At 48.1% G+C, this 18,554-nt stretch overlaps 7 protein-coding genes across 7 annotated transcripts; 2 read left to right on the plus strand and 5 right to left on the minus strand.

The window, feature by feature from the left end:
- Window positions 1-50: 50 nt before the first annotated feature.
- Window positions 51-4,843, plus strand: M430DRAFT_98093 (glycoside hydrolase family 18 protein; the record flags this gene model as incomplete). Its single annotated transcript, XM_024870097.1, has 24 exons — window positions 51-262; window positions 314-440; window positions 493-567; window positions 643-782; window positions 833-906; window positions 953-1,052; window positions 1,105-1,147; window positions 1,211-1,348; window positions 1,402-1,498; window positions 1,555-1,649; window positions 1,716-1,728; window positions 1,778-1,815; window positions 1,863-2,082; window positions 2,138-2,286; window positions 2,333-2,357; window positions 2,410-2,806; window positions 2,916-3,228; window positions 3,316-3,507; window positions 3,573-3,615; window positions 3,726-3,862; window positions 3,927-4,095; window positions 4,147-4,235; window positions 4,297-4,415; window positions 4,474-4,843. 24 exons carry the CDS (start codon window positions 51-53, stop codon window positions 4,841-4,843), a joined length of 3,375 nt encoding a protein of 1,124 aa, XP_024723358.1.
- Window positions 4,844-5,085: 242 nt separating this feature from the next.
- Window positions 5,086-6,613, minus strand: M430DRAFT_17235 (hypothetical protein; the record flags this gene model as incomplete). The annotated part of the gene is made up of 2 exons (XM_024863632.1): window positions 5,086-6,118; window positions 6,174-6,613. 2 exons carry the CDS (start codon window positions 6,611-6,613, stop codon window positions 5,086-5,088), a joined length of 1,473 nt encoding a protein of 490 aa, XP_024723359.1.
- Window positions 6,614-7,006: 393 nt separating this feature from the next.
- On the minus strand, window positions 7,007-9,286 carry M430DRAFT_136118 (hypothetical protein). Its single transcript, XM_024862444.1, has 7 exons — window positions 9,273-9,286; window positions 8,645-9,209; window positions 8,251-8,488; window positions 7,812-8,134; window positions 7,645-7,764; window positions 7,189-7,599; window positions 7,007-7,118 (listed from the first exon to the last, which is right to left on the minus strand). The coding sequence occupies exons 2-7, from the start codon at window positions 9,127-9,129 to the stop codon at window positions 7,070-7,072; spliced, it is 1,626 nt and encodes a 541-aa protein (XP_024723360.1). The 5' UTR covers window positions 9,130-9,209; window positions 9,273-9,286; the 3' UTR covers window positions 7,007-7,069.
- Window positions 9,287-9,920: 634 nt separating this feature from the next.
- On the minus strand, window positions 9,921-11,279 carry M430DRAFT_17237 (hypothetical protein; the record flags this gene model as incomplete). Its single annotated transcript, XM_024863633.1, has 2 exons — window positions 9,921-10,561; window positions 11,261-11,279. 2 exons carry the CDS (start codon window positions 11,277-11,279, stop codon window positions 9,921-9,923), a joined length of 660 nt encoding a protein of 219 aa, XP_024723361.1.
- A 951-nt stretch (window positions 11,280-12,230) lies between these two features.
- M430DRAFT_33837 (hypothetical protein) lies at window positions 12,231-12,780 on the plus strand. Its single transcript, XM_024866441.1, has one exon. The coding sequence runs from the start codon at window positions 12,322-12,324 to the stop codon at window positions 12,550-12,552; it is 231 nt and encodes a 76-aa protein (XP_024723362.1). The 5' UTR covers window positions 12,231-12,321; the 3' UTR covers window positions 12,553-12,780.
- A 334-nt stretch (window positions 12,781-13,114) lies between these two features.
- M430DRAFT_71846 (hypothetical protein) lies at window positions 13,115-13,867 on the minus strand (the record flags this gene model as incomplete). The annotated part of the gene is made up of 3 exons (XM_024869518.1): window positions 13,115-13,226; window positions 13,345-13,582; window positions 13,711-13,867. Coding segments are annotated over 3 exons (507 nt in total), but the record flags the coding sequence as incomplete, so codon positions are not given.
- Window positions 13,868-14,584: 717 nt separating this feature from the next.
- Window positions 14,585-17,966, minus strand: M430DRAFT_97343 (hypothetical protein; the record flags this gene model as incomplete). Its single annotated transcript, XM_024870026.1, has 4 exons — window positions 14,585-15,256; window positions 15,303-15,555; window positions 15,604-15,829; window positions 15,878-17,966. The coding sequence occupies 4 exons, from the start codon at window positions 17,964-17,966 to the stop codon at window positions 14,585-14,587; spliced, it is 3,240 nt and encodes a 1,079-aa protein (XP_024723364.1).
- Window positions 17,967-18,554: the final 588 nt, after the last annotated feature.

Genomic DNA, 18,554 nt, shown 5'->3' on the forward strand with positions numbered 1-18,554 from the left:
TAAAGTTTGAGTGAAGTTCGAACCTCTTGTTTTCAAGAGGGCATTGCAAGATGGTCACAATTTCATTGAAGTTGGCCTTGGTATTTGCATTTTTTCACCTCATTCTCGCTGCAAACGTTACTCTGTATACTCCCCTCTACGCCAAACATTCCCACTCCACGCCAGTATTCCTTAATACTAGCGGCAAATCAGTCAATCCTCTGATCAAAGCTCTCCACACTCGAGATTTCTTAGAGAAAAGAGACCTTCCAACAGGCACCTGGTATCTTCCCTTCCTCAGTCACTAAGAAGCTCCTTTCTAATAGAAATATAGCGCACCAGGTACTCCGTGTGTCAATGGAGCGTGCTGTGGAATGAATGGACTCTGTGGCTACTCGCCACTTGAGTGTGGAACCTCCACCTGTCTCTCGAACTGCAATGCGACGGCAGAATGTGGTCAAGTACGTGTAGATTTCCATTGGAGAATGCCGTTTTTGACTGACTTGCTATCAGTATGCTCTGCCAGACTCAGCTCACTGCCCCCTGAATGTTTGCTGTTCTTATTTTGGATTCTGCGGAACCACAGATGTAAGTTTACCATTAAGTCCCTCTGGGATTTGTTGACAGCTGCTTGTTGGTAATCCAAATTCTGATATTGAACAGCAATTTTGCAGTACAGAAAATGACACCACCAGTGATACGCCTTGCCAAGAGGGATACGGCACCTGTGGTCCGGCAAATACACCTTCGTGTACCGGTGGAAGTAGCATTTCTGGAAGAACGATTGGATACTATGAGTCTTGGTATCTCACACAATGCCATGACTTCCAGGCTCGGACTGACTGAATTTCAGGTCCAATACTCGCCCTTGCGATAAGAGAGCTCCAAAAGACCTTGATCTTACCGGATTCACACACATGAACTTTGGTGAGATTCTAAAGTCTCGCATCCTTGCAACTCGCTGACAAACCAGCTTTTGCCTTCTTCGACCCTACATCCTTCGAATTGGCACCTATGGATGCTAATGCACAGTCTCTGTACTCCGACTTTACCAATATCAAGTCTGCAAATCCGTAAGTATCTACACACCACAGTATTCGCAAATGCATTTTAACATGAATTAAGAGGTCTCAAAACTTGGATTTCTGTCGGAGGATGGACATTTAATGTATGCGGGATCCCTCGAACCCTCTCTTATGTTCTGTTGAAAATTTAATGATGTTTGGAATAGGACGATGATAATTCTCCGAGTACTCGAACAGCTTTCAGTGACATGGCAAGTACATCAGCCAATCGGGCTGCATTTATCAAATCTCTAACTAAATTCTTCAATACCTACGGTTTTGATGGGATTGATATTGATTGGGAGGTCCGAGTCAATCCTCTAGATATAATGCAAATAGTAACTGATAGTTCTTCCAGTATCCATCAGCAGGTGATAGAGGTGGTGTCAAAGCAGATGCTGCTAACTTTGTCAGCTTGGTAAAGGACCTTCGCAATGCATTTGGGTCCAGCAAAGGTAAATCCGTGTCCATGAGTCAACCCTCTTCATGTCTCTCTTCTAAGCCTGTTTAGGTATTTCTGCCACTCTGCCGTCGTCTTTCTGGTATCTTCAGGGATTCGATGTCGTTGGTATGGCCTCGTATCTAGATTGGTTCAACGTTATGACAGTAAGCGACTCCAACTGTTTTTGAAATCCCCTGATTGATTAGAGCGCATGGTTAACTTATTCTTAGTATGATATTCATGGTTAGTGTCTCTATTTTGAATTGAAAATTATCAGTCATTGATTATGCAGGAACTTGGGATTCAACGAGCAAGTTCACCGGACCATATGTAAGATGACTCGCGAACTTGATTGAGAAACTTCTAACTCCGGCTAGATTCGACCCCATACGAATTTGACCGAGATCGAGCAAGGGCTTGAGCTACTTTGGAGAGCTGGAATTGACCCTCAGAAAGTCACTTTAGGCCTGGGCTGGTATGGTAGATCATTCACACTCTCCGACACGACTTGTACGACGCCAAATGGTGTTTGTATGTTTGCGGCGGGTGGCACTCCAGGAGAATGTACCAATTCCGCTGGTACTCTCTCAAACGCAGGTGAGTGTAGAGACTTGATAGGAAAACCTCCTGCCAGACTGACACCTCTACACAGAAATTTTCCGGATCATACAAGACAACGACTTGGTCAAGACTTATGACGATGTCGCAGCTGTCAACTGGATTTCTTGGAATGATGACCAGTGGGTAAGCTATGATGATGGCGAAAGTATGCAGGCGAAACTTCAAAAGGCAAATGATCTCGTGAGTTCTATTTCCGGAATCATCGTAACATGGGCTAACTTATAAGTGTTTGGGAGGGATCATGATCTGGTGTAAGTTTGGAGAGGTCATTTAGTACGCTTTAAACCTACTAATGACTCTCAGCTGTTGACCAAGACAACACAAATGGGGACAGCACCTCTGATCTTTTAGGTATCGGACCCACTAATGGCCGCTCCTCAGTCGAAGCCGCCGAAATAAAATCAAAGATGGTTGATGTAACCCAAGGAGCGCAGGTTCAGAATTCTTGCTACTGGACCTTCTGCGGGCAGTCTTGCCAGAACGCATATTTTCCGGTAACGCAAGCAAAAGGGGAAGATGCCAACAATAACGCGGATGTTTCCAGAAACACCGTCTGTACAGGTACAGATGTTCAACAGCTTTGCTGTGCTCCAGGGACAACACTTGGAACTTGTCAGTGGGAGGGATGGAATGGTGTGGGAATGCCTTGTTCTCCGATTTGTACCGATGAAAACGCCATTATTATCGCGGAGAATAGTAAGTGATCCATCCCACTATATGCAAATTCAAGTTAACATGAAATAGCGAATCATTATTATAGGTATTCTCATTCTTTGATTGTCTATATCTGCTTCCTAACTTTATGTCAGCGATTCGAATGGCGGAGTCATCGAGGATCAGACGTGCAATGGTGGTTATCAAGCGTACTGTTGCTCTGGCTTCGTTGCCTCTACACAAACCAACCCCAGCAACCTCCAGCTTGTCGGTCAAAATGGCGTCACAAAACGAGGAATTGGACCAGTTGGGAGTACTGTCGGCCGATGTCTCAGTGCTGCCGCCATTGCGGCCGAAGAAATCGCGGCCGCCGCGCTGGCTTTCTTTACCTTCGGGGCTAGTGAAGTTGCCTTTGCCGCTGAAGTAGTTGTCAATATCGCAGTCTGCGCAGCACTGGCTGCTGTTGCAGTCGTCGAGTCCTCCATCGGTCAAGCTGGTGCCGCCGGAACTGTAGTCGTCGGTGTTTTTGCCATGGCTCTCAGGAGCGGAAACAAGAGGTCAGCGCCTCCAGGCGGGCCATCTCAAGGTAAACCGAAAACTCCGAAGACTGGGGGAACTGGAGGCTCCAAAACTGCTGCAGGAAGATATGACATTAAAACTTACCCTACTTCGAGTGATTCCTCCGCCTGCGGTTGCCTGGTCACTTATACCTGTCAGTATGGCATTCAGCCCAATGGGTGGGATGAGGTATTTCAGACCCCAATCAATTAAATTGAATTTCTTCTGGCTGACTATTTCTCTTTCTTATACAGGTGTGCGACAATCAGCGCTGGGGAATCGATAAGGTCATGAACGGTCTATACTCCCACGTCACTCCAGCAAGAAATTGATGCTAACGTTGAACAGGTCAAACCGTTTATTCATATGCCAGTGGTAAGGTGATCATGAGCGAAGATTCAAGACAGGATTGACTCGTGAAATAGCCCCCAGAGCTGGAGTTCAGTATCAACAGCAGAGTTGGAGGCCACAGCATCTGGGCTGGCAAGCTCTCGCACAAGCCAGTGCGCCCAATGAAAACGGGAATTTGGAGAGTAGATGTCAAGTGCATGTCACACCTCCCTCATCATGAATCATTTACGAGATGCTAATTTGCTCAAAGTGATGAGTTTCCCATGGGCTCTCTCGTCGAAGCCAGAGGCCTTGGGCCTCAAGTCTGTCGTCTCGTAAACGGTCCTGCAAACAGACGTCAAGGAAATGACTTCGGGAATTTCATCATTGCTTCATGGGAGCCTTGCAGGGCTTATCAGTCAGCGGTGTGTTCAACTGCTAACGCAGGTATGTTTGAACAGCTCATGATCCTGTTTAAGTTTACTTAACCCTTTCTAGATCCTCCTATCACATGGGCATTCGATGGAATGGATGCCTCCCGAATTGCGGGCAACGTAAATGGAAAACACTTTATCCAGCACTATGGGGTATGTCTTCGTCCTAACTCGTAAGCATTGGGGCGTTGGTGGCTAATGCGGTATGTTATAGTTCGATTCTCAAACAGCTGGAAAAGAGTGCTGGGCAACTGCCTCTTTTAATGACCCTAGCGGGGCACCCGTAACCTCCACTGTTCTGGATCATGGTTTCCGCGTGCTTAGTAACGATCCGTGAGTTGTCAATCCCCTTTAGCACACTCTCATATCTGCTAACAGATCTCTCAAACAGGATATTCTCAGCTCCCTACTTATGGCCAGCCCAAGCGTACGCACCCACACCAAACGCAAACGCTGTTTTACCACAGAACATCGCTAGTGCAATCTATCAGAGACAGCAAGATGTGCTGGCAGAATTAGAAGGTCATAAGGCTACGTATAACGGATCTGAGGTTGATTGCAGTACATGCGATGTTATTGTGGATAAACACGGACAGGAATTCCGGCCTCGTGGACGTGCCTGGAGACATGTGAAGAAGCCAAATGAGGAAGTCACTGTCACGACTACGAGTGCAGTGGTACTAAAAAGCACAGAAGCCTTGACGGAAGGGGGTTCGGAGGTGAAGAGGACACTTCCCCGCGAGACGGGATCAGCGGCGTGATAGGGGGGAAGAGGTGTCGAAATCTTCCTATCGGGTCACAAAGAAAGGAAGTTTTACGTATATCTTGCTCATTACCGGGCCATGCTTCCTTTGTTTGATCTTACATATAATTTCTTCATTTAACGTTAACATATTCATCATGGTTCAATTCTGCCATTAAAATTTGGAAAAGAATAATGAATCGAGCAGAGCATGGGATGCTTCCATGAGAGAAAAGGCCTGGTTTGATTTCATTAGCCCCGCTACCAGTTTGCCTCAATTTGGTATTTAAACCACCCTTCTTCCGTATCCGCATCCCTAAAGATCTCAATCTCACTCTGCACCCCATCGGCCCCAACTTTCCACTCCCCCGCCCCTACCATCGCAGTCCAATTCCTCAATACATCCTCCAACCTAACATCATGAGCTGGAATGAAGTGATTGTAGCCTTGCTGGTACAACTCAGACACGCAGTCTCGTGCTTCCATAGTCTTCGAATACGGATTCGATCCCAACGCATCGCCATCACTCGTCACGGCCCATCCATTCCTGCCAACCGCAAATGGAAGGACTAGTCGACAAGAATCCTCGAAGGGATTCTCGCCATTGCGATCACAGGGAGAGAGCCAGAGTCCCGCCGGAAGATACGTTTCTTTATCGAATGGGAAACCGAAGGGAGGACCGTTGGCCGGCGTTGTACGATGAATGTCAGATGGAAAGAGGGGGATTGGAAGCATGTGATCTCCGAACTGGAAAGGCAGGGTCATGTTTTTGAAAGGCGTGCTGAGGAGAGTTTCGGGGCTCGGAAGTGTGAGGCCAGGAGCCACGTACTTGAATTTTGGTTTCCGTGCGTTCAGGAGGAACTCGCGGAGGAATCCAGGTGGGATCCCAGTCTCGTTTAGAGTCTGCTCTGAGCAGAGCCCAATATCCACATCTGAAGATGATTGAGCAAGTCGGTTCTCCAGCTCAGATTGCAATAGAGCTTGATCTGCAGAAGCATTTGGCTCCATCAATATCTCAATCAGAACAACGAGCTGCGCAAATGCATCCAAGGTGCTCTTCAGCTGCGCAGCACTGTGAGGTAGAAGCACCCAGGGATTATACTTGGGACGATTTCCCTCCGAGGATGGCATCTCGACACCCTCAGGAAGAGCAATGATCTTGCTGACTTCGATCATATCTAGCCATGCAGATAAGACCGTCTCAAGTGGATCCCAATCCGTGCGACCATTGAGCGTAGCGTTCGCGTCGTCGATATCCGTCTGCAAAATGGCAAGATGGTTTTCTTGGTTGAAGCTCGTTTGCTGGTCAGTTTCAATGACCAGCAAGTGAAAGATAGAGAAGATGATACCTAAGACCGTCCAAATGTCCTCCAAGATTTAGATTATTGAGCGGATACAGCGTCAAGATCTCAAATTCCCCTTCCTGTTTGCTCTGATAGAACCCCCCTGGATACGCGAGGCCACTGAAATAGTAGTGAAAGGCATGCTCGTTTTCTTGCGGCGTAACCTGAGCACATTTGAGAAATTGGACTAGAGAGGCTGATAATCGAGTAGTCCATGTTTGTTCAAGGGTAGGAGAAGTGATGAATCGGTCCCACCAGCTTTGGGCAGGGAGTGGGATGGCTTCCCCGTATCTTGCTGTCCAGCCGAGTCTCAGGATCTTGTTGTGAAGCAGAGCGCAACGCTGCCAATCCATCCCGTCGACTTCGCGAGGAGGATACTGCCCTGAGACTTTCCAGGTCGATTCATCATCTGCGCTAAATACTGGTGGTGGGTTTACTGAAGACATGTTGTTTGTTGTGAGGCTTTGATTTGTCGATGTTTTGAATGTATAAGAACTTGCTACGGCGGCCAAACCCAACCTCCGTGTAATAAATATCACTTTACCTGATATTATTTGGCGAGCCCAATAAGAAAGGGCTTCAAGGTAACCCAAGAAGTAGGTAATCTCTAGGAACCTCATACGCCTGGTACTCTATACTAAGTTAGAACCTCTACGTAGTAACATTATGGGACAAATACTACTACTTGTAAGAAACAAACACTGATATTACGAGACGACTTGCCTTACGCCTATAGCTATATAGTAAACTCTGTGGGCTTATAGTGTTAAGTCCATGTGTTTAGAACCTGATCTTTCTGTATTCGATTAACTCTGGTTCTTTGGCTGTTATAATCGTCAAGGGTATCATGATTAGGCATTTATGGGTATCTAAGCTCTATTTACAGACTTGTCCAATCCCATTTACATGACCTCAGCAGTGAACCTCCCTCTCTTCCTGATACTCGGCCCACTGGAAGGTCAGGGTGTTAGCAAATCTAGATCAGGCAAGTGAATCAGTGAGAGCAGTTCAGGGGGCTTACTATATGTAAAAGCAGTAAGGGATCGGAATCAGGGCTAGGGCAATAAATCCTAGAAGACTACTCGCCCATGGGATACCCATATTATGGAACATTGGATTCACAAACAACGGGAACACGGCGGCGAATATAGAGCGTAGGAAGGTGTTGGCGGCAACTGCACTTGCAGAGTATTTCTGGAATGTGTCGATGAGGTAGTTCAGCGCTGCCTGGAAGATGGTGAAGAATCCGAAGCCCATGCAGACAAGACCAATGCATGGCGCGATCCAGAAGACGTGCCTATAGGACGTCCAGCCGAAAATAAACAGCCCTGCTGCGAAGAAGACAGAGCCAATCATCATGGGAGGGAGACGAGCCTCTGGAACGGCTTTGTTGCCGTTCTTTTCGAACTTCTGGATATAGAATTTGTTGTTTCTGAGACAGTCAGTAATGTATGACGGAGACGTATGGCTGACTTACAGAACGTTGGCTGCCCCGCCTCCGAATATTCCTAGCAACAATGCAAGGAAGGGAAGTTCAGAAGTCACGGGGCCCCAATGGCGCTCCTCCGCGAACTGGATGGGGATCGCAGCCAAACACCTTGTGTGAGTCAGCAATTGAATCGCCAATGGAAAGAAATCACCCACAGATATAAGATTCCGTAGCAGAATGAGGCGTAGAGCGCCACGGAAAAGCATATTGGAGTGGCCAACAACAGAAATGGCCTCATCAACCACTTGTTTGCCAATTCTTTGATACTCACATCCCATTCCTCATGGCGGGCATGCAAAGCCCAGTTTCCTGTCTCATGCCGCAAGCGACGGGCTTTCGCCACAAGCAGAACGGGTGGGTATGACTCGTCGAGGATCAGGACGTCGAGGAGGAGGAAGAACATCATCATAATCCCAGTCAAGTATTCAGTCCATCTCCACCTCAGATAACTTGATACAATGGCACCTCCTGCGATGGGCTACAGAAAGCTATTAGTAACCTGAATAATTCAAGGGAATTCGAGATGTGGAGGCAGTCATCTCCAAATCTGAAATCTCTTCCAACATTGGAGAAAAAGTCTGAGGGCGTGCTCACCCCAAGTGTAGGACCTCCAACGACAGCAAACGCATATCCAACAATTGCAGTTCCTCTTTGCTGAGGGGACCATATGTCTCCAAGAACGCCACCAGTATTGGTGACAGGTGCTGATCCAAATATACCAGCAAAAAACCTTGTAATGAGGATAGCTTGGATGTCTTTTGAACAAGCCGTGGCAAAAGAAAAGCAACCAGCAATGAAGTAGGGCACCAGAACAGCTGGCTTCCTACCATATCTACATGGAATGTCAGAAATAATTAGCAGAGCGATAGGAGAGAAATGAGAGTAACAATTGGTAGGAACAATCAAGTTGAAGCCATTATTGCCACTGGCACACGCGCTTCAACCTCAACGTACAAGAGAATTGCAAAGTTGGAAAGGATAAACCTACACTTCGCTCAAGGGCGCCCATAACAGAGGACCCAGTCCAAATCCCAGCAATAGGAATGTCAGACCCAATAGACTGACTTCTGTGCCAACATGGTATTGGCTGGAAATCTGGTTGACCGCCGGGCTGTAAACACTACTTGCCCATGTTGACCCCATGGTAGTCAAGCCATACAATAACGTCGTGACGACCTTCTTCCTAAAAGGCCAATTGATGGGTCTGTAAGGATCATCAGGGCCGTCGAAATCCACTATCTCTGCCTCTGTCGTCTTAACATGCGAAAGTGGGTGAGTAAAGCGGCCACGATTGGTATTGGGCCGGGTGAGGGATTGAGTGCGCGTTACCCGTTGGCGGGTTGAGGGAGTTATATTCAGAGGAGCATTATACAGAGACTGCGACGCTGTGTCTTGTTTCTCAAGATCGAGGGCATTGTGTGTCGAATGGCGTGAGTCGTCCGAGGGCGATTTTACTGGGTCTGGTTCTGGCATTGCCGAGGACTGATAAAGGAGACAAACACACGGGCCAATCGATATTCCAGAAAGATTCTCTGGCAGTGTAGGAATGAATTCTATGGTGACTGGTCAGTTGCGTCAAGTCATATGAATAAGTAGAACAGCGGGGTGTACTGTACAGGTGAATCTGGGGAATCGAAGATAAACAGGGCAAATACGGAAGTAAACATCCGTTTGGAAAAGAAGGCTTTTCGGATAAAAAAAGACCCCGGCTCTTTGGGGTACAGTAGTGATACGCCGCCCCCGTAAGTAATCTATCGGTGCCCCATTCTCCCCACTTAGTAGTCGATACTTAAGCTGTATGGAGTAATTGTCAAATGTCGGTTTAAACTGTGCCTGTACCTCGTCGGCGCTACCTTGCTGCCGCCTACTTGTTTCGATAAGGTCAAAAATACCCTTGACTTACCACTTACATACCCAGACATACGCGATAAGGATGTAAGTTTACTTACTTCCTATTGCGTATACCTAGTTATAGATCTTTAGAAGAAAACTACCTCGGGGATCTTCATCTTCAATACATGAGGAATCTGCTAAATCTTGAGAATATCGAAGTGCTGCAAGGAGATCCTGTTTTATCCTGCTTGAATATGTCAGTACTCACTGAAGAACGACAGAAATATAGATAGAGAGGCTACCAAAGAACTTAAGAACCAGAAAGTCACCAGTGGCCAACCCCTCTACAACACATACCAGGTTCATTTAGGCCGGACAATCGTACAATTAGGGTCGGTCCTGATAGGCCATACCCGTGATGCTGACTGTTTCTACTCCTCCGTTTCCATCGTGTTAACAAACTCTTCTATATGTTCTTTGTTAATAGGCGCAGCCCGCTCGTAATTCTCTCGATAAAGCATGCCGCCTAATGGTATTAGGCCCTTATCATGAAGCTCGTGTAACACATTCGCTAGACCTTGCACAAGATCCATTTCGTTGCTGTGAAACTCCAATTCGCGCTCTAAAAACCTGATTGGACAGGGCCCAGGCTTCGAGCCAATTTCATCCCACCGTACAGCTATATGTATCAAGGCGGTCTGTAAGGAATATACATCGTCCTTGTCCGAAGCCCCACAGAGTACAGATGTAGGTTCTGTGGTAAGTGAGCGCAACGGAAGTTTCGATGCCGCCCATCTGTTCGGATTGTTGAGTTTGCTGAAACGTTGATAATGGCTGGCAATTTCTCTCTCCTTGGCTTGATGTCGTTGAGTCGATATGTCAGACTCAGTTTCGCTAGAATTGCGCCAAACAGGAGCCAATATACGTGGGATGCAGTGCTGAAAATAAGCCTCAAATACTGATGCTGATTGCCAATCAATAATACGTGTTATTCGTCTCGTGCCTGGATCAACGAAGATGCTGTCTAAGTGGAGGTCCGGATGTGAAAATGATGTCCACGATAGAGCGGGCTCTATGTGGGGAATTAGCATCATGTACTGATGTTATAGCAAAATGAAGTCACTGGGGGATTCAGCTGTTTCGAGAGACTTGTAAGCGTTGATTCGAGGCTCTGCAGGGGCTTCTAAGTTCTACCCAGAGTATCTCGCTACGCCCTATCGCTGCCAGTATTGAAATGGAGAACTTCCTAGTCGAATTAGCTAGTTACCGACTTCTTGACTGATGAGTTACCTACAGGGCCTCAATCTCGTATTCGTTTGATTACTTTACCGTAAATATTTTGTTTTATAAGAACGGGCAATCCCCTGGGAGCTTTAGTCAGTAAAGGCCGAACTGCCAATCACCTATTGATACTCCTAGTGTTAGGGATGAAGAGCCTCAAGGAAAAGGAAGCTATCATTGTCGCAATGCGTTGTGGGCTGTCGTTTGCAATCAAGGGCATGCCATAAAGAGGATGGATAATAGATATTCCGTTCCTGAAATAGCCCCCTCAGTCGCTAATCGCTAATCGTATTGCATTATGGTCATTGAATCAAGGTCTCGAATCAATGTTCCAAGGAGTATTGACCAGAGCACGGGAGAGTGAGAGAAGAGTGCCCGCCATGCTGACACGTGACCCGGATTCCAGCATCTGCATCCAGGCTGGTGAGCAAATGAGCTATGGCGACGACTCACGAGTGTCTCCTTCCCTTGCTTTCTCCTCTCCCCTCACCTTCCTTCTCTTTATCCATGGCCAACTAGAAAGAGCTCTTTCTACCAGGGCAGGCAAACTCCTGAAGCCGAACTGCGGCTACGTACCTATGTGTCGAAGACTCCAGCGGGTGATTGTTGGTGATTCTTTGGTATGGAATCAAAACAGAGAATGTTTGAACAGAGTCAAGGTGCGAAGGCAAGACGACGTCTTTATTAGTTGTTTTTGTATTCCTCCTCGTGCAGATCTACAAACATGTTTACAGTACTGCTTTTGACCTTTCTCTTAATTGACTGTTTCTGGGGTATACAACATGGCGATCTCTCCAGAACCAGATTCCAAAAGACAAGTTCGGCTGCAACATGTAATGCAGCTGGATGACATCTCAGAAGGCGCCAAGTAACATGACCAAGCGGCTCTAATTACCTTGGAAGAAACATTTCGAGAGCAAAGAAGGTTCGACTGGTATGGTAGATAGACTTCGGGGGGACTCCATATCACGAGGTAAGTTCCTTCCTCCATCTTGAGAACTTGAAGTAGCTCTCCCTCTCAACAGAAACAACAGAACATTCCTCTTTCTCCATCAACTTCTTCAGCCCATACATCCGTCAGCATCAACCCATCTCAGCTTTCGTTCTTGCAATATAATACGCTGATTCGAGACTACAACCGTCAGCAACATGGCAGAAAGACTAGTTCAGTCCGCCTGGCTTGCCCCCTTCCTGCCCGCTCGTGGAATATACGCCCCGCTTATGGAAGACAAAATCCCCGTTGGCTTCATAGCAACCTACTTTCCCTTTGTCGTCGGCTGGCTCTATGCATTCTTCACTGTCATATCACCGGTCGGGCCCGTTGCTCCCTTCTGTGTGATTCTCGCTCTCTTCAATGCAAGGCAGATGGTTACGTACGCCAGCTGGATGAACAAAATTGACTGCAACTTTTCATGGTGTCCATACCGCCAGAAAGGAATGGGGACTCTCTCGATGCTAGGAGGATTCGCTACCTATACAATTTGTGTTGGGTTTGGCCGCCAAGTCCTCAGCTGCGCCCGGTCGATCCCTTGTGCAGTGCCCTTGATCCTCATGGTCTTTCCGGTCTACACCTTTGAGCTTGTCAACTTCCCGTGGGTTACTTTTGGGAGTGCGTTGGCGTGGGGAGAGTTGGTGGGCTGGGTTTGGCTGAGAATGGTACCGATACCATTCAGTACCCAATTCGCGGCGTCCAACGTAGGAAGCGCGACACTTCTCCTAATAATGGCTTACACGACATGGAGGACGCTGCATGAGGTTATCTTCAAGCATCGTCATTATTGAGCCGCGATGTGAAGGATGTGGTTCAGAGATGCTGCAACGCAGGGACGGGCGTCTCATGCTGATATTGCTTAGCCTGGATTTTCAGTCGGAGGGCATAGATGCAGCTAAAGTTTCATTCCATGGAGGAAGTATTGGTATTTGATCGTGGCTCGGATGGCTTTTAGCCTGAAAACATCTGGAGGTTGCTGATATGGTTATAAACGAGTAGCTGATGGTTGGACGAGCTACTTTGAGGGAGGTTTGGGGGTGCCCCTAATCTGAGCGGTATCATGGAAGGCTCGTTCATTTTTACCTTCGATACGAGTGTTGGAGGTGGACAGCAGAGTGGACATAAGTAGGTGTACCAAGAGCGTTATTACCCACAATAAATCATTCATAGCTTTTGAACGCTGTCTGGATCAAGCCGTCTCTTTAAAATCAACGGTTAAAACTATCGTCTTCATAATCTGATTTACTTCAACAGCAGCTCAATACTCTTCAAGTTCCCGCTCACCTACTTTGTCCTTTCGCTCTCGTTCTCATCCCTTTTCCTCTCTTCTTCTACCTCCCTCCTCCGCTTCTCAACCGCTTCAGGCGGACTATCCGCAATCAACTCACTTGCCCCCGACATGCCCGCCCACTTTGGCAATCCATCCGGAACATCCACCACTCTCTGCTCATAAAACATATGGCACCTATGAATAGCGCACACATATCAGCACTGCACCCTCTCCCAACCCGCCATTCCCCCCCAGAAAAAACAGCCATAAAAGAACATCAAAAAAGAAAAGAAAACATCAAAAAAAAACCCACCTAGCGCCAAACCTCCTCCTCTCCTCCTCCCCCGCAAACCTAACCAAGCTCGGAAACAGCAATATCATATTCCTCCCCTCGTCCATGATGGGCGCTCGACAATACGCGCACGACACCTTACACGGCAGCTCATGGGTCTCGGTCTGCAACGCGCTGTTGTAAAACTTGAGATTTTGCGTGCCGTGAGGAAAATTCACGTCTGGCTTTTGGAAGATGGCTGCCCATTGGAATGGGGCTCCTGTGTAGGGGTTAGATTGGGACCTTTTTCTTGGTTTTGAGTTTTCTAATTAATTTTTGATTTTTTGGGGGGGAGGGGGAAAAGAGGGGGGAGGGGGAGAGGGGAAAAGGGGGGAAGGAGGGAAAAACCGTGGAGAACTTGACACGTTCGACAATGGCAGAATTTCGCGTCGAGAGGTTGAGCGCTGCTGATTTCATATTGCACGAGGCCGCAGTGACAGCGGCCCGAGTACAGCGCGCGGAAAGAAGCGTGGGATTTGTACGGCGGTTGGGATTTCCAGGTTTCGTGCGACGAGGAGGAATTGGGGGTGGTTTGATCTGCTTTGGGGCATGGCGTTGGCATATTGAGATGCGGGGTCTTGGATTGTCTGTGCTGGATTCTGATCCTGGGAAGGATTGGTGTGGGGGAGATGCGCTGTAAAGGAAGTCGGAATTGGAGGGTAGATCTTCTTGTCCACATCAGTAGTTTATAAGAGCGAGGGAAAGGTCATGCAAATTGCATACAATTGATAGGATGAATATTTTAGGGGGTGGGCATTGCTGGTGTATTATATTTAACTTCCTGTGCTAGAGGCGGACTGGACTATAGTACTAAATACACTTTTCGTCAAGACGCAGATTTCCACTCTCACAATGCTGAATGCGCGGCTATTGTGGCTTCCACAGACAGTTGGTCCGCTTTGATAACTCTTTCTCCTTGACTCTATTCGAGGTGATTCGAGGTGACGTCGAGGATCGTCGGCTATTGGTGGCAAGCTCATGTAATGATCGCCTTTTAGCCAGGGGAACATTTCGTTCTCCCCCAATCAGCCGGCCATCGAGTCGGTTTTTAGACAGTTAAACGTCCGATCATGGTACTCAGTTCTAATCCTATTCACCGACCCTTCTTCTGCCTTTGAAGGATTAGTTTCTTGCTAGATTCCGGGTCAAAGCCGAGCACGTTTGTGAGATAGTCAAGCCTGCTACTATCAGTATCGTCAGACGAAGCCGGAACAGTGAGGGCTTACTTTGATTCCATTGCCAACTTCTCCTTCATCCCTAGAAGCTGTCGCTGGCACTCCTCCCATTTCATAGCTCGTTTCTGTGGTTGGACGCTCTTGATGACTATATCAAATTGCCCGGTCACGGGCCTATGATCTGATACTCGAACCTCATGTCGCTGGTAGCTTAACTGCCGAACACGATCGCGCCCACGATATAAAAGCCTATCGCACCAGGCTGGGGCCCGCTTCTTCTCGCTCGTGTCATAATTATCAGTTCCGACATCATATTTATAGGTTGGCGCAAATGTAATGGGGAGCTCATTGAAGGCGCGCAGTCGGAACCAGGGGTTTTTCCTTCTCGATGCGAGTAGCTGATCTCTTTCGAGTAGCTTGGGGAGATTGTTGGCCTTTATCGCATTGACCACTGTATCTCTACCCATCGTATCAATGCGGTAGTTGAGATCTCCATTCAGGATACATATTTCATGATCCATTATCATTGTCCCATCACCACCTCCAATAAAGCTGTCTTGACGGACGCTGATATCCCTTTCTGCGGGTAGTACAGTGCTCTCGAGTATCAGCGATATATCTGTGTTGCGATCCCTAGTCTGCGACTGCCCTGCAGCAAGATGACAGTTGATGAAGCACATAGAAGTGTCATCCAGGATAAATCGAACGATCAAAGCACCCTAGCAAAGTCAGTATTGCCATGTAAAAATATTCGTGACTTCAAACCTTGTTCCCGTGCAGGCCACCCATTCCCCGCTTGACTTCAGCTCCACTGATACTTTTTATTCGTTCGCGCAAGGATGCTTTTACAAAGATGCAAGTAAAGAGTCCAACAAGACTCGATGTGTGCAACAGGTGATATAGCTCATTCCCAGGCATATAGTCGTCCAAACAACGAGTAAGAAAATCTCGCCAATCGCGATACTGATGGCTCATGTGTTCCGGCTCCGAGGGGTCCTTCTTCTTAGATTTGAAGAAGCTTTCTAGATAAAAGTTAGCATTGCATAGGTGGAATTCGCTGTTACACATACTAGCTGTTGTTTTCTTGTCTTCGAGGTCGACAAGCTCCTGAAATCCAAATACTAGGAGGTCAGGGCAGTCACTGTTTTGCATGAGGTCCCTGAAAAAACTAGAATCCTGCTTGGAGTGTTGCAGATGATACGGTGTTGATGCACCCGCATTCCAAGTCATAACCAATGCTTTTATCGGCCTGAGCTCGCAGAACTCAGCCTCTTGTGACTGCATCTGATTTTCTGTACCAGTGTCAGCTCTGAAAAATCGTGAGACTCCAATTGCCATACCTATCCAATCCTCTTGCAATAATCCATCCCACACTCGTATCATGTTATCCTGACCTAGTGAAATGACGTGCGCGCGATCGAGTGACCAAAAACTACTCCTATCCGCACTCATGGTGATGAGGGGATCGTGATGAGCACGCCAGTCCTTTTTAACGATCCAAGGGGTAGTAGTAGTGTCATAAACATATATCATCCCATTGCTGAATCCGGCCCAAAGATGACCGCCAATACCAGTAAGAGACGTGACCTTGTACTGGCTGATACTGACGACCCCTAAACATGAATAATCTTGGCTCGAGTAGATGCTGACCTTTCCATCGACATGACCAAAGTAGACTCGATCGGGTTGAGTGCTGATTGTGGCACCAGAAGTCACCTCCCCGGCGTTTGGTTGACTCATAGGTCGCTGGAGTATCTGGAACTGTTCGCTTCCATCTAGAGTGGGTTCGAAGACCCGTACCTCTTTGCCAGCGGCGTGCCACAGTTTGTCGCCAACAACCATCGAGAATGTATGGCCTTTCGGCACTCTGAAACTCTGATAAGGATTGCTAAGACTTGGTGAGCCAGTGCTATCAGGGGCCCACAAGTGCAATGTTCCACCGTCATCCAATGTCCACATCTCATTCTTATGTCTGTGAATTTTGATGATATCTCGGCGAGTGTGAGCATTGGCTTTCGTTGCTACAATACTCTGTGCGGCAACATCGACTTCAAGAATATCACCAACATTGGTCCCAAGCCACAGCCGGGAGCCTTCTTCATTTATGCTAGAAGCAGGCTTGAAAGCCACCGACATAATTCTGACACCCTCAGTGTGGGCTAAACTCATGATGATTTCGCCATCGAGCAAGCTCCAGACCCTCGTCATGTGACCGGATGTGCAAACGAACTCACCACACACGTCGTGAATGCGCGTCTCATACTTGGTTGCTATTTCTTGCGCACCTTGTTTGAAGCAAGGCGGTCGGCGATTCGAATAAGAAGAATCAGGATACTCCACCGGGCGTTGACTTAGCGCATTCTTTATGTAGGTAGAGGAAGGCGCTGCATCCATGGATTTCCCTGACTCTGTATAAGAGATCGAGGAGGAAATCGGAGTGCGAAATTCGCCTGGAATTCTCTCTATAGCTCTATCAACGGTCATCGATCGCCCATGTGATTTCGGCGGTGCCTGTAATTGAGCATTCGTAGGAGACGAGACCACTCGTTTTGGAGGCGTTTGAGGACGAGTGGGCCGTGCCCTATCCATCGATGGGCGTGGAGGAGGCGGTGGTAACATCGCATTTTGGGGTGGCTGTCGAGGCTTTAATATGACTGACTGTGGTCTACTTGGCAATGCCGGCCTCCCATCGCCCGTAACCTGCGGGGAGATAAGACCTCGTCCTAAGCTATGCGACTCCTGATCTCTGCGTTTGCTGACCACCATATGATGGATTGGAGGCGGATCAAACGTTCTTGGACCGGTTGAGGAGAAGTCAACCGACATCCGAGGTCGATTTGGGGGTAACGCGGGAGCCAGCATCCCATATTCAGGACTGCTGTCACTGCCTGGCGGTGTGCTGAATGGAGATGTCCTATCACGCGGATTGATAATAGGGGGAGTTTCAACCCTCAGAGACAGAGGCTTGCTAGCGATCTTAGGCTTCTCAGCACGGTTGACTGGTGGAGGGGTTCCTTTAAAAGAAGAATTGCGCTTTAGCTCCCCAGATCTTCTGGGCGGTGGGGGTGAAGGGGGTTGAGATGAAGTGGGCGATTTCCTCCCAGGTTCTAGGAGGGGAGTATGAGGTCTGCTGGGAATCTTGAAGTGTCTCGGAGAAGAGGTCCCTGGACCAGAGGGTTTTGGGTTGTCTGAAAGGAGAGTAGAGGGGTTGGACACGGCCAAGTTCAACGTCATCGTCTTTTCGGGAGATAGCGGCGGTTGAATTGTCACTGCGGGGGTCATTGCGGAGAGTGGTCGTGGCCTAAAGCGCGTTGGAGATGGAGACAAATCCGCGGAATCATTTCTTTGAGGTTGCAGAAGCGTTCTGTCTGTCGCGTCCCTGTCCCTGCCCCTCGCGGCGCGAAGACCATCTGCGACAGCAGTAACCATCTCCTCTCGCGCGGCGAATGTCTTGGTAGGATCTCCAGCGCCAGCAAATCGGTTTGCGGGGTTTGGTGAGAGCGGCCTCGGCGCAGGACTACTTGGTTTGGAATTGGCCATCTGTTCGAAATGAGAGCGAAGGGAAGAGACCGGTTTCTGTTGGCAGGAGGTTAGCAAAGAGTATCCCGACGAGTAGATCGAAGGGATCAAATGGAGCGCAACGTACAATGGAGGAGCCATCGAGGCTCTCTCCCCCAGATTCCTCCACCATTGCGAAAACTAACAAGAACGCGACCCAGCTGCGAAAAGTTACGTGCCCATTGGGGACGCGTCCACGAAATCATAGAAAGTGATAGCGGGTTGAAAGAGTGGCGGGGGGGTGTTCGCGGATGCAGCTGGCGATTGTTCATGTGGGGAGGGGGGTTCGTGAACGATATGGGTATGGGTATGGGTATCGATTGCGTGAAAGAATGTCTGTATCGGTGAATTGCTGGCACGGGGGGGGAATGCCTGTGCAGTGAGAGGCTTCTGGAACTCTGAGCGACCGACGCGACAAGAGAGTTATTCGCAATCCATAATCAGTGGATTCACCAAGGA

This window comes from Amorphotheca resinae, assembly GCF_003019875.1.
Source record: "Amorphotheca resinae ATCC 22711 unplaced genomic scaffold M430scaffold_3, whole genome shotgun sequence".
Classification (NCBI taxonomy): domain Eukaryota; kingdom Fungi; phylum Ascomycota; class Leotiomycetes; order Helotiales; family Amorphothecaceae; genus Amorphotheca; species Amorphotheca resinae.